The sequence below is a fragment of the Maylandia zebra genome, linkage group LG3, assembly GCF_041146795.1.
Source record: "Maylandia zebra isolate NMK-2024a linkage group LG3, Mzebra_GT3a, whole genome shotgun sequence".
Lineage (NCBI taxonomy): Eukaryota > Metazoa > Chordata > Actinopteri > Cichliformes > Cichlidae > Maylandia > Maylandia zebra.
In genome coordinates, this window is record NC_135169.1 from 15,681,086 (window position 1) to 15,694,202 (window position 13,117).

The 13,117-nt window shown below is 40.4% G+C and overlaps 1 protein-coding gene across 1 annotated transcript; it reads right to left on the reverse strand.

Annotated features, from left to right (window-relative positions):
- Positions 1 to 5,016: 5,016 nt before the first annotated feature.
- LOC143416984 (uncharacterized) lies at positions 5,017 to 11,699 on the reverse strand. Its single transcript, XM_076882633.1, has 6 exons — positions 11,452 to 11,699; positions 11,119 to 11,364; positions 10,558 to 10,707; positions 10,334 to 10,374; positions 8,665 to 8,762; positions 5,017 to 5,334 (listed from the first exon to the last, which is right to left on the reverse strand). Exons 1-5 carry the CDS (start codon positions 11,567 to 11,569, stop codon positions 8,697 to 8,699), a joined length of 621 nt encoding a protein of 206 aa, XP_076738748.1. The 5' UTR covers positions 11,570 to 11,699; the 3' UTR covers positions 5,017 to 5,334; positions 8,665 to 8,696.
- Positions 11,700 to 13,117: the final 1,418 nt, after the last annotated feature.

The following is a 13,117-nucleotide window of genomic DNA, read 5'->3' on the forward strand; positions in this document are numbered from 1 at the left end:
GTGGTTCATATCAATTTGCCACACATCTGTTCAGTTTGTTCAGAGCCCTGAACATTCCTGCACCTCGTGAACAGGGTGCTATATTCACGTGCTTCACATGCTGCTGCGCACCTGGATGGATAAAACAGCAACCATTGCATCCTGCCTGTGTCCCAAAGCTAAAACAAAAAAAAAGGGAGATGAAGTCGTTCTTGGGGCTAGTTGTTACTACTCCTTTTTCATTCCTGGCTTTGACCAGTCCTTTAATTGGTCACAACGGGCGACCGTGGCTCAGGGGGTTGGGAATCGCATCTATAACCAGAAGGTCACCGGTTCGATCCCTGGGCTCTCTGTCCTGGTCGTTGTGTCCTTGGGCAAGACACTTTACCCTACTTACCTACTGGTGTTGGCCAGAGGGGCCGATGGCGCGACATGGCAGCCTCGCTTCTGTCAGTCTGCCCCAGGGTGGCTGTGGCTACAACTGTAGCTTGCCTCCACCAGTGTATGAATGTGAGGGTGAATGAATAGTGGAATTGTAAAGCGCTTTGGGTGCCTTGAAAAGCGCTATATAAATCCAATCCATTATTAATATCATTACAACCAAAAGGGTGCCCCAGATCTGGTCCAGTGGATGGTACAGTGCCAGGTGGCATTAGTGTCAAGTCAAGTGGCTTTATTTTCATTCCAACCATGTCTTCACAGTGAAACAAGACCATGGTGCTACATATGACATATACCATATGAAGGTATGCGTGTGTGTGTGAGTACAGCCACTGAGTGTTCAGGAGTCTGATGGCCTGGGTGACTAAACTGTTTCACAGTCTAATAGTGAAGGCCTGAATGTTCCGGTAGCACTTGCCAGAAAGCAGTGGGGTGAAGAGTGTGTGTTAGGGGTGTGTGGGGTTCTCCACAATGCTGGTGGCTTTGCCGATTCAGTGGGTTTCATTAAGGGTCTGGGATGGAGATGCTCCAATTATGTTCTCAGCTGTTCCCACTATCAGTTCTACGGTATTGCGATCAGATGCGGTGCAGTTACCTTACCAGACAGTGATGCGGCTGCTCAGGACACTCTCAATATTCCCTCCGTAGAAGGTAGTGAGAATAGATGGTGAGAGATGGGCTTCCCTCAGTCTCTGCATCAGTAGAGATGGTGTTGGGTGTTCTTAGTTATGGAACTGGTGTTGAGGGACCAGGAGAGATTCTCCGCCAGGTGGAATCCAAAGAATTTGGTGCTCTTGATGACCTCCACAGAGGATACATCAATGTTAAGTAGACAGTGCTCTCTCCATGCTCTCCTGAAGTCAACAATAATCTCTTTTGTTTAGTCCACATTTATAGACAGGTTGCTGACTCTAAAATAATCCATTAGCTGTTGCATCTCCCCTTTGTATTCTGACTCATCATCCTTGCTGATGAGACCCACCACAGTTGTGTCAAACTTAATGAGGTGGTTCAAACTGGGCATTGGTGCACAGTTGTGAGTCAACAGAGTGAACAGCAGTGGGATGAGCACACAGACCTGAGGGGCTCCAGTGCTCAGTGTGATGGTGTTGGAGATGCTGTTAATGATCTGGACTGTCTCTCAGTATCTTAGTCATAAAATCCGGGATCCAATTGTAGAGAGAGGTGTTCAGGCCCAGCAGGCTCAGTTTTCTCATCAGATGCTGAGGAATGATTGCACTGAGTGCTCAATTGAAGTCTGTGAACAGCATTCATACATATGTGTCTTTATTGTCCAGGTGGGTGAGGGCAAAATGTAGGGTGGTGGCGATGGCTTCATCTGCTGTTTGGGCGATAGGCGAACTGCAGTTGGTCCAGTGTGGGTGGCAGCCAGGTCTTAATGTGCTTCATGATGAGCCTCTCAAAGCACTTCATCATGATCGGTGTGAGTGCAAAGGATGGTAGTCGCCTCAGGCAGGACACTGAGGACTTCTTTGGTACAGGAATGATAGTGGTGACCGTGAGGCATGTTGGGACGACAGCAGTGCTCACGGAGAGGCTGAAGATGTCAGTGAGGACATCTGTCAGCTGGTCTGCGCGTTCTCTGAACACTCTTCCAGGGATGTTATCTGGACCAGCAGCTTTCTGTGGGGTAACGAAGAGTTTTCCTTACATTAGCCTAGGTCAGACACAGAACCTGGTTGTTGTGAGACGGGGTGGACCTTCTCACCAAGGTCATTCTGAGCGTCAAACCATGCATTGAAGTTGTTCAACACATCTAGTAGGAAAGAGTCACCCTTGCAGGCAGGTGTCGTCTTCCTGTAGTTGGTGATGGCCTGGATGCCCTGGATGCCCTGCCACATGTGCCATGCATCACTGGTGTCCTGGAAGTTAATGTACATTCTTCTGCAATGTGTGCGCTTTGCTGCTCTGATGGCTCGAGATAGTTTGGCACTCGCTGTTCCCAGCCGCCTTGTTGCCTGCCAAAAAATGGCCATCACGCTACCCTTGAAATGATCTATGCACTGACTGAGGCATGTGTGTGGGAATGTATGTAAATATTTGTACATACAGTAAGATTATTCTTATTAGTACTTTAAGTATTTTATTTTATTGATTGTATTGACATTTTTTTATTTTTACGGATGATGCACTGGTTGGAGACCACTTCTACATTCGTTGTACCTGTGACAATGACAATAAAGACATTGTGATTCTGATTGTTACTGGTAGCTGAAATTAACATTGTATGTTATATTTATATAAAATGATAAATATTCTACCCTGCCAGGTTCTGCAAGTGGCCACCATTTTCCTTCTGGTAACCAACTTCATTAGTAATTATTAAGATGTTTTTGTTTTTTACTTTATCTTTACAGTATATTTTCACTTGATTATGTCCAAGTAAAGAAAAAAACTGCAACTAAAATCTGAAAGCAAAATCAATTAGACTTTTCACAGAGAGCCTCACAAAGCCTGGAGAGAGATTTCAACACTGGACAGAAGAAAACAAAAGGCTTTAAAGACACAGGGAATGATGAGGGAACATGAAACACATGGGGAACACTGCTGGGGCAAATTACACACGAGGCAGAGAAGGCAAAGCTAATCATAATACATGAGACAAGGTACATTCAAAGTAAGAGAAGCCAACCAAAACATGGTGCACACAGACACCATATTCACAGACACACACAGTCACTACCAAAGTAAAACAGGAAGTAATGGGAACACGCACAGAGGTCCAGATAAACCCAAAAACAAAGATAAACATGACAAGCAGGGGGGAACAGAGTGAAACACGTGGGAAGTAAGAACAACACAAGAGGGAATCTAATAATCAAAAGCAAAACAGAACAATCTCGGCACTATAAACTCATGACTAACAAAGTGGATTTAAACATAAATCATAATTCAAAATGACAAAAACACATGCAAACTCAAAATGCTTAATTCAATTTTAAATAAAAACACTATTTTTCAAAATGAATTATTAATACATAAATAAATACTTTTGAAAATGAATTTCACAAAAAAAAAAGAAATAAACTCTCAATAAAAACCTCATTTCAAAAAACAGTTTCTAATTTCAAAATTAAAAATCATTTTTAAAACACATTTTAAAAAGATAAATAACTCAATGATTTTAAAAAGTCAAAGATTTAGTTCTGACATTAAAATTATATTAGCTATTGGATTAACTACTCTTTAGCTATCTCATTTCTGAAATCCCAAAGCAATACAAACTAGCCATGTAGTGCGATGTAAAGAGCTCTTTGATTGGTTGCTCAGACACTGAGAAGCTGCCTGGATTTTCTACGCTGCCGTTTGTGGGCATAGCTTTGCCCTGAAGGGTGTGTGCTTGTACAATACACATTAAGCTCCCGAATTTACACTCAGGTCAATACAGATATGTTAAGAATGAAGGGACCCTACAGTGAAAAAGAGAACTGAACCACACCAACTTGGTAGGAGTACAGATCATCTGTGACCAGCTGCATCAGGGAGCGCATCGATGATTCTTTCAAGTTGCTAATGTGTCTCCTGTTGCTTAATCTCAATGCCACCATTAAATAGCTTTTAATCACAACCAGGCTCACCTTGTGGGTGAGTATCAGCCTAGGCTGAGCAGTAGTAAATGGGTCTAGAAGAAAGTCTATATTCATTGGATGAATGAAAAACAGTGGGAGTGAAGGGACAGATAACGAAAGTAATATCAGAGTTTTCTTTACCTCTGTCACACTAACCTAAAATAATACTATTATATATATATATATATATATATATATATATAGTAATATTGTAGTGGGTCAGGGCTGTCCGGGGTTCTGTTTGTACAGTTATGTTTTGTTTATGTTGCCATAGTGATGAGTGACGCCTTCTCGCTGCGACGGTGTGTCCTTCCGGGGTCAGAGGGCGCCCTGTGTGTTGTTGTTGTTGCCGCGCTGAGCAGTTAGCTAGCGGCAGTGTTCTTCTGCAAATGTTAATAAACGGCTGTGCTCCCTGGCTGGCTCACGGGAAGCAAGACCAAACGATACCTCTGTCTCCTCCTTGTCTGAGCTCGCCACAATAGAGACATTTTTATTTTTGACTACTGCCAACAGCTGAGATTAAAGCTAAAAAAAAATCAACTCTATTCGCCTACTTGCATTAATGTATGTAGAGCATGTGGCTTTTTTTAAATTAATTGCACATTAATTAATTTATAAATGCATTAATTATATCTTTAAATTGAAGACACATTATATTTGCACAAAATTGCAAATATAGAGCTCCTGATTTATGCTTTTCACAAATGAACAAATGTAAGGTAGCAATTCAGATCATTTTCTTTATTTAAGATAGTTTTTAGAATGAAATAAGACACCACTTATTTTGTCTGTGTATACCCAGACAAAATAAGTGGTGTCTCTAATAGACTTTAACTTGAAGTCAGTTAAAGTCGTGCTCAGTATCAGACTTGGTAGTTATATTTCATTGCTGACCACAACCTCAGTGTGTCTGTTGTGTAATAAGTAATGTGACACTTTGACATTAGCAGTTGACCACAATGGGTGTTTTTAAAAGCTGCACCAGCACTTTTATTTTAACAGCATACATAGTTATTCATACATACATGTGTAAAAATGGAATGATCGAACACTTTGTTTAAACTTCAACTTCTAAATATCACACTGGTACCTTTGCTTGTATTCAAGCAAAGGTTTATATATACTTATGACCACACAGTAATGGCAAATAGCTGTATCTGAAAAAAGAAAACATATAACAATTTATAGACATGTAGACAAAACTGAGATGACAATGTACAACTTGGTTAATTACTAGAACAATATGTGATAAAACTGAGTTATATTTTTGTTTTCACTCTCCCTCAGATGTGATTATTTCTTCAGCTCTCTCTCTCTCTGCAACCTGTGAGACACACAAAATAAGTGTAGAAGAAAAAATGTAAGATAGATGACAAGAAAACTCTTTATTGTCATTGCACAATCATACATAGTAGAATAGTACAATGAAACTGGAATATTGTCCCAAGTTGGCACTACATACAACATGGCACAACATGACACAACACAACGCAACACAACACAACACAACACAGTAACTTTATTTAAAAGAAGAAGAAGTGCATGTGTATTGTTGTGTATTATTATTGTTGTTGTGAGTGTCTTCGTCTGAGACCTCAGCAGCCTTAATCTCCTGCCAGACAGCACCAGCTTAAACCCGGTGTCCTGGGTGTGTACAGTCCAGTAGGATGCTGCGTGCCCTCTTGAGACAATTAGTGCTGTACAGGTCCTTCAGGTAGGGAAGAGGATGTCCAATTATTTTTGGGGTCCATAGTAATGACTGTCTCAAGTGCTTTTTTGTGTGCTGGAGAACCACACACCGATGCAATATGTCAGTACACTTTCAATGGAGCAGCGGTAGAAGACGATCAGCAGCTCCTTCTTCAGGTCCATTTTTCTGAGGATTCTCAGAAAGTGGAGACGCTGTTGGGCCTTCTTTAAAACCACTGAGGTGTTTGAGCTCCTTTGGAGGTCTGTGTCTATGTGCACACCCAGGAACTTAAAACTGGACACCCTTAACACACACTCTCTGTTGATGCTTAAAAGCTGCAGTGAATACTTCCACCTTCTGAAGTCGACTACCAATTTTTTTTTCTTGGTGATATTGAGGTCCAGGTTGTTGTCTACACAACAGTCTGACAGTGTCTAACCTTCAGCTCTGTTTGCCGTCTCGTCTCCCCCAGAGATGATCTCCACCATGGTGGTATCAACTTAACGACTGTGTTGTCTGGGTGGGAATGAACACAGTCATGTGTGTACAGAGCGTACAGTAGGGGACTTAGCCTTAACCCTGACTCACTACAAGGTGGTGTACTGAGGGCTGGGGAAAGATAGGGCTCCTCTCTAACTCTCTCTACATAGTCTGAGAGGAAGTCTCTAAACCAGCGGTAGGTGGTAGAAGGAAGACCAATATCACAGGTACACAGTATGGCATGTTGATCGTTAAAGATCCTCCAGGTGCATTAGGGATGAATGTTATTTGGAAATGTTACCACAAGCTTTTTGGGCAACATGGTGAAGCATTGTTTAGTCTGGGCTCTGTCACAGAGGCCCCTAAGCTCCATGTCCATGCACTACAAAAGTGCCATGATGTTAGTAATAATAATAATAAATAATAATAAGATCAGTGATAATTGGATCAGATTCAAGGAATTGATTTGTCTAAACTGTCAGCAAAGGAACAGGAGTAGGCGAGGTCTCTCCTTAAGAAATACAGCTCTGTCTTTTCTGCTTAAGAGACTGACTTGGGTTGCACTAACTTGATCTCCCATGACATGACTGCTCGGGGTGGCAGCCCGTGCAAAACGAGGATAGATGCATTCCACCTGCTGCACATTGAGGAATCCCTAGATGCTCTGACTGGTGCCTGTTGATTTTCCACCATGGATTTAGCCAGTGGTTAGTTTCAAGAACAGGCTCAAGACCCACCTTTTTAATTTAGCTTTTACTTAGCGTTTATTTACTTTATGCTTATTTATTCTATCCTGTTATTCTATTATTAATTTAGGATTTACCTAATATTTGTTTGATTTTATTCTTATTCATTTTTTAATCTTCTTATTCTATTTATATTTATATTGTATCCTGTTCTTATTTATTTTATCATTTTACCCTATATATATTGTATTGCGTCATATCTCCAGTGTTTCCTCGGAGGGCGCTCTCTGCACCGGGGCTGTTATTGACCGTGGCTGCTGGGTCTCTGGGGTCCTCTCAGCCTGGCTGGGGGGCTCCTTTGCCTCCCTCCTGCTGTGTGCCCAGCCTGGAGGCTGCGGTCTGTGACCGGCTCCCAGTGCAGACGGCTCCCTGTTATAGTGTTTCCTCACTTGGCTCATGCGAGCCCAGCCCAATTTTTAGTCTTTAAGTGTGCGCGTGTGTGTATGTGTGTGTGGGTGGGGGGATATATGTGTATTGAGAGTGTGGGGAGTGAGTTGGAGGGTGGGGTGGGCTGCTTTTAACTATGTAAAGCACTTTGTGCTACATTTTCTCTGTATGAAAAGTGCTTTATAAATAAAGATTAATTGATTGATTGATTGAATCAAGTCCCAGTTACGGAAGAGGATAGACCCAAGACTGCGTTCTGCACTCCCTTTGGGTTATTTGAATGGAACCGAATGCCGTTTGGGCTCTTTAATGCACCTAGCACCTTCCAGAAACTAAAGCTATGCATTTTTGGTGATCAACAATGCCAGTCTCTGCTTCTCTATCTTGATGGCATTGTAATCTTCTCATCAACAGTACAGCAACGTCTTGAGCGACTGTATGTAGTGCTAGGTCAGCTCCAGCTGGAGGTTTAAAAGTTTAAAAGCAAAGTTTGGTAAACCTGCCTTTTTCTAGCGGGAGGTTTGCTACTTGGGCCACGTCATCTCTGATCAGGGTGTTTCCACAGACCCTAGCAAGGTAGAAGTAGTGGCTAACTGCACCCCCCTAGGACTGTTTCGGAACTGGAACCTGCAAGCTCAATAGCCGAATCCAGAATTAATGACTGCCGCCAAGTCTCTGTACAATGCTGCTGTCCTGTACATACTTTTGTTGGTTATGGGCCTGACGTTTGAGAGAAAGATACTTGGAAGCAGTGGCTTAAATCGTTGTTTTGTTAGCCATACTAGCAGGCTTACCCTGCAGACAAACTTTTGCCTTCTTTGTTTACATTTCTTCTTTGGCTTGCCGCTGGGAAGACCCTGGAGTTCTTATTATTTCTTCTGGAATGCCGTGGAATTGGTGACATGCTACGCAATGAATATTATGTCAGACTAATTCCAAATTCAGAAGGTCTTGACGACTGTAAGTTGACTACTCAATGTATAGTAATAGAAAACACATGCACCCACACATATATCCGTATAAAAAGTAAAAAACAAAGCACCAAACGTGAGGAGCAGTGAGCCGCTGCATCTGTGCACGCCACCATCTTTGCTCATACATGTAAAACATAGAATAGAAAAAAGAATGACTATGGTGCATATTCCACGCCAATATTCAGGTCTTTGAGGAGTTCCCAAAAAATATGTTCAGTGTGAAACATTAGTGAAATCAGAGTTTTACATATGCAAATCTAGCAGTGTTATATGTGTGAAAAAGTATAAATATTCCATGTATGAAGTTGTCAATTTTACCAATCCTTAACGGATGCCTTAATGCAGCACATAAGGCATCCGTGTCCATATAGTTTTACCTTTTGTTTAGTAGAATAGAAGGAATCCACTGCTACGGGTTGCTGGGGACCTGCTGAAGACATTGCTCTGCTGGTTCCTGCTTCTCCTCGGACGAATGCTACAATTAAATAAATTGGTAGACAAGAAATTTTAAATAAAAAAACACAAATTCTTCTTAGTTCATTAACACTTACTTGGTGATGTTTCTGATTGTCACGTTCCTAGTTCTGTGACCCAGTTTTTGATTTTGTAGTATTATGTTTCTTAGTCTGTGGTTTCTTCTTGGTTCACGTTTGTTAGTATTCCGGTTTGGTTTGGTTTCTGTTTCTAGTTCTTAGGTTTTGGTTTCCTCTGCTCCTCATGTCACTCTGGTCCCTGTACTCTGTGCTCCCTCTGTTTTTTGTCACTGAGTCTGCGTCTGTAAGTTCAGTCTGTGGGTTTCCTGTTTTACTTTAAAGGTCTGTGTCCTTTGCCCAAGTAGGTTCACCTGCGTCTATATTGTGTATTTGCCTTTGCTTCCTGTTGGTCCGTCTGTGTATTCATGCATTTCATTCTCCATGTTTCCCTGCATCTCTACTCTCTGTCTCTTGCATTTCAGGTTTGTTAGTTTGGTTTGTTGTTCCTTAGTTTTTCCAGTTCAGGTTTCCCTTAGTTTCTGTTTGTGCCATGCCCACTTCTGTTTGTGTCCTCACCTTTGTAAATGAACACTCACTCGCATCAAGCCGGTGCCTGCATTTTGCGTCCATCTCTTATCTCCGCTATCATGGGCATGCCTTTTTATCACAATTAATATTACCTTGTAGTTGAGCATCACCAAGGCCTAATTGTTAGTAGATACAGGTCAATGCATCTTCATATAATAAGGAAGTAATAGTAATATGTTGCTATATTATTCATATAGTAATATAGTAATGAAGCAGGATAGTGGCGATAATAAGCACAGCAATATTAGTGATAATGATTCCTGTTTGTTTTTTAATGTATTCATTAACATTTTGGGGAAAATCTGAAATTCAATTTTAGAAAGAAAATCGATGTCATTCCTAGATGGGCCTGTTATGTAAGGCGATGGCATACGGAACACTGAGCTAACTAAAAACTTCCTTTTCAAATTGAATTTTTGCTGCTTGCCTGATAATTTGACAACAATATCAGTTGCGCTACTTTTGATCCTGCCTTTGCACAAAACCAAGATATCACACTTTACAGCTCTAAACATTTTTTTGTTAAATTTTTTAATGTCTTGTACTATACTACTCCATTATATATTACTTTGTTGTTTGTGTTGTCAAATGGTAAAATTATTATTTTGCATTTTCTTCTCCTGCAGTAGTGTACTTTATGAGACAGTTAATGCTAGTCACTGAATGTTATTGTTAAAAAACACTAATTACGTTTAAAGTTAATTTTGAAACAGAATGGATGTCTGAAGATGAACTTCACATTTTGAGACGTATGAGACACAGTTCGTGTCTAAAAGAAGAGGTTTAAAATTGTTTCTAAGTGGTTTCCATTTGGGGCGTAAGTTTTGGATGCTCAAATTATCACTCGCATCTATATATTACATACAAAAATATTACATACACGTCTAACAAAGATACAGACAACACCACAAGAGAAAAAAAATCCTTTTGACAGAAGTAATATTGTGCTACTGTTGCTGAGTAAAGAACCCTCCGTCTCTCTTACAGCAGCAGGTGTTGCTTTGCCTGCATCCACTGTGTCGGCCTCTATGAAGATTAAAGGAATAAATGACAAAATAATTTTTAATTTGCTTTTTAAACACATATAAAAGGTATAAATGTTTTTTTTTAGTTCAAGCCAATTAGTTTATGACATTCACTTTTATTTTTTAAAAAGTTCTTTAAAGTTTTTTAAAAAATAATAATAGAAATAATAATAATTGTCATTACCTCTCTTACAGCAAGCTTTGCAAATGTGATACAGTCCCACTACCACCAACAGGGCACTAACTAAAATGGTAGAAATGATCCGTGTGGCAGCAGAGGAAAAATGGCACGCCTCTTCGTCTGGATTAGATTTGGATTTTTTATTTTGAGACTCTAAATGGTGGTTAGAAAAAACAGGAAGGTTTAAATGAGACAAGAATGGTAAACCATCAAAAGTTAATTTTCGCTCTTCATAATGACATTAAAAATCTTTCCAATGAAATTAAAGCTTCTAAAACACCACACACCTGTTTTAGTTATTAAAATCTGCATTTTAGGTTTGGAAGCTGGAAAGTTATCAGTATTCAAAACATGTACACACACACATTCACACCCATTCATACTCCGAAGCATGCATCGAAGATCTACTTAAAAACAGACTGTGGGAGGGAGGAATGAAACCACCAACCTTCCGATCAGCAGATAACCTGCTCTTACCTCCTGAGCAACAGCCTCCCCCAAATCAACTGTCATTCATATAATATGTATGTCTAAATCTTATCTTAAAACATCTCAGTGTCTCACCTGTGATGTTCAGCCAGCTGTCTGGTGATTCCCCAGCTCCCGAGATGCTACACTTGTAATGTCCTTCATCTGACTTGGAAACTCTCTGGATGGTCATGTTTCCTGTGGAGGTTTTATGGATGGAGCGTCTATTTTTGTAGAACTCAGCCTTAAAGTTGGAGGAATGAGTTTTGTTTCTGCAGCTCAGAGTCACAGTTTCTTCCATCAACACAGGAACAGCAGGACTCTCCAGGATCACAGGACCAGCTAAATGAGATGCATTTGATAATTAAATACATGAAATTAAATTCTATTAAAATGAATGTCATAAAAGTTTTGTTTATTCAAAGCTACCAGTGACAGAGAGGTTGATAATGTTGCTTCTTCTCCCTCCTTCAAGCTCATACCAGTACTCTCCACTGTTGTCTGCATAAACAGCTTGAATGGAGCAGGATGATCCTGTTGGTGTCATCTTATTAGTTTTACTACATGATTTTATTTTTCCTTTGAATTTATGCAAAACTTCACAATAATCGACCCCTTCACAATAAAATGTCACTGATTCATATTCAAAGAACTGCAATCTGTTTGGAACAACATGAAGAGAAACTGCATCTGAAACAAAGAAAAAAGAAAGACTCAGTTTACTAAGTTTTACTACTAAAACTGCCATACTGCACTTAAACAGTGAACAAATAAAACAGTAATAAAACAATAACAAATATCACAGAAACAGTTCTTTCTCTCAGTTTTTCTGCTAAATTCCTTATTTATCCAAAAATGTGAACTTTGATATCAAAAAATCAAACCGTTAGTACTCACCAACTTTCTGATCCTGCACATCCAGATGAATCATGATGGCCATCACTGAAGAGAGATTAAAGAGGTACAGATTAACTAAAACATGCACTGTAAAATTTTTAAATGAACTAAAAGTTCAAAAGTATTATTGCATGTTATATGTCCACAAAAATACAATAGCCTACTTTTCCATCCATCCATCCATTCGCTTATCCTTTTCAGGGTCGCGGGGGGCGCTGGAGCCTATCCCAGCTGTCATAGGGCGAAAGGCGGGGTACACCCTGGACAGGTCGCCAGTCTGTCACAGGGCCAACACAGAGGGACAGACAACCATTCGCGCTCACATTCAATCGCACATTCACACCTAGTGGCAATTTGGATTTTCCAATTAACCTATCCCCACAAGCTGCATGTCTTTGGACGGTGGGAGGAAGCCGGAGTACCCGGAGAGAACCCACGCAAACACGGGGAGAACATGCAAACTCCACACAGAAAGACCCCGGCCTGATGTTGGAATTGAACTCAGGACCTTCTTGCTGTGCGGCAACAGTGCTAACCACCGTGCCACTGTGCTGCCAATAGCCTACTTTTCTAATCTAAAATGTAAAACAAAGTAAACTGTCATATTTTTAATCAGAATGAATAACCTATATTTTATAATAATGTAGAAATAGAGAAAGTACTCACACAGTTTGATGCGGAGAGCGCTGATCCCCATGTCGTCTTGATGTAGACTGAAGGCTTAACAGTTGTGAGCAGTGGTGTCTGTTTGCCACTAAAAGTATTTTAATATCAATTAAAAAGCATCTAGTTTCAGAAAAGCTGTTTCCAAAGAAGCTGAGTGTCTTTTGTGTCAAGTCAAGCCTCACTGTTTCAGTTCCCTGTCAGTGGGCGGAACAACAACCAGTTCAGACAAATGCTGTGTTTGATGTAGCTTGTAGACTGCTTCATGTTTCCTGTGCTTGGTGAACTGTGCTTATTTATGTCACAGAACTATTGAACATTTAATCCTCTTCTAGGGGTACTAAGCCCACTCAGGGAAAGTCATTAAAGCTATTTTCTCTTACAGGACAGTAAATGGCATATATAATAATGCCACTCTGACATAATTCATTCTTATATTGATCTGCCCAGTGATTTGTTCATGTGTGATATTTGCCATATCTGCTTAAAATGTGTTGATCTTGTGTCAACAAGCAATAAAAACATCACGTTAATG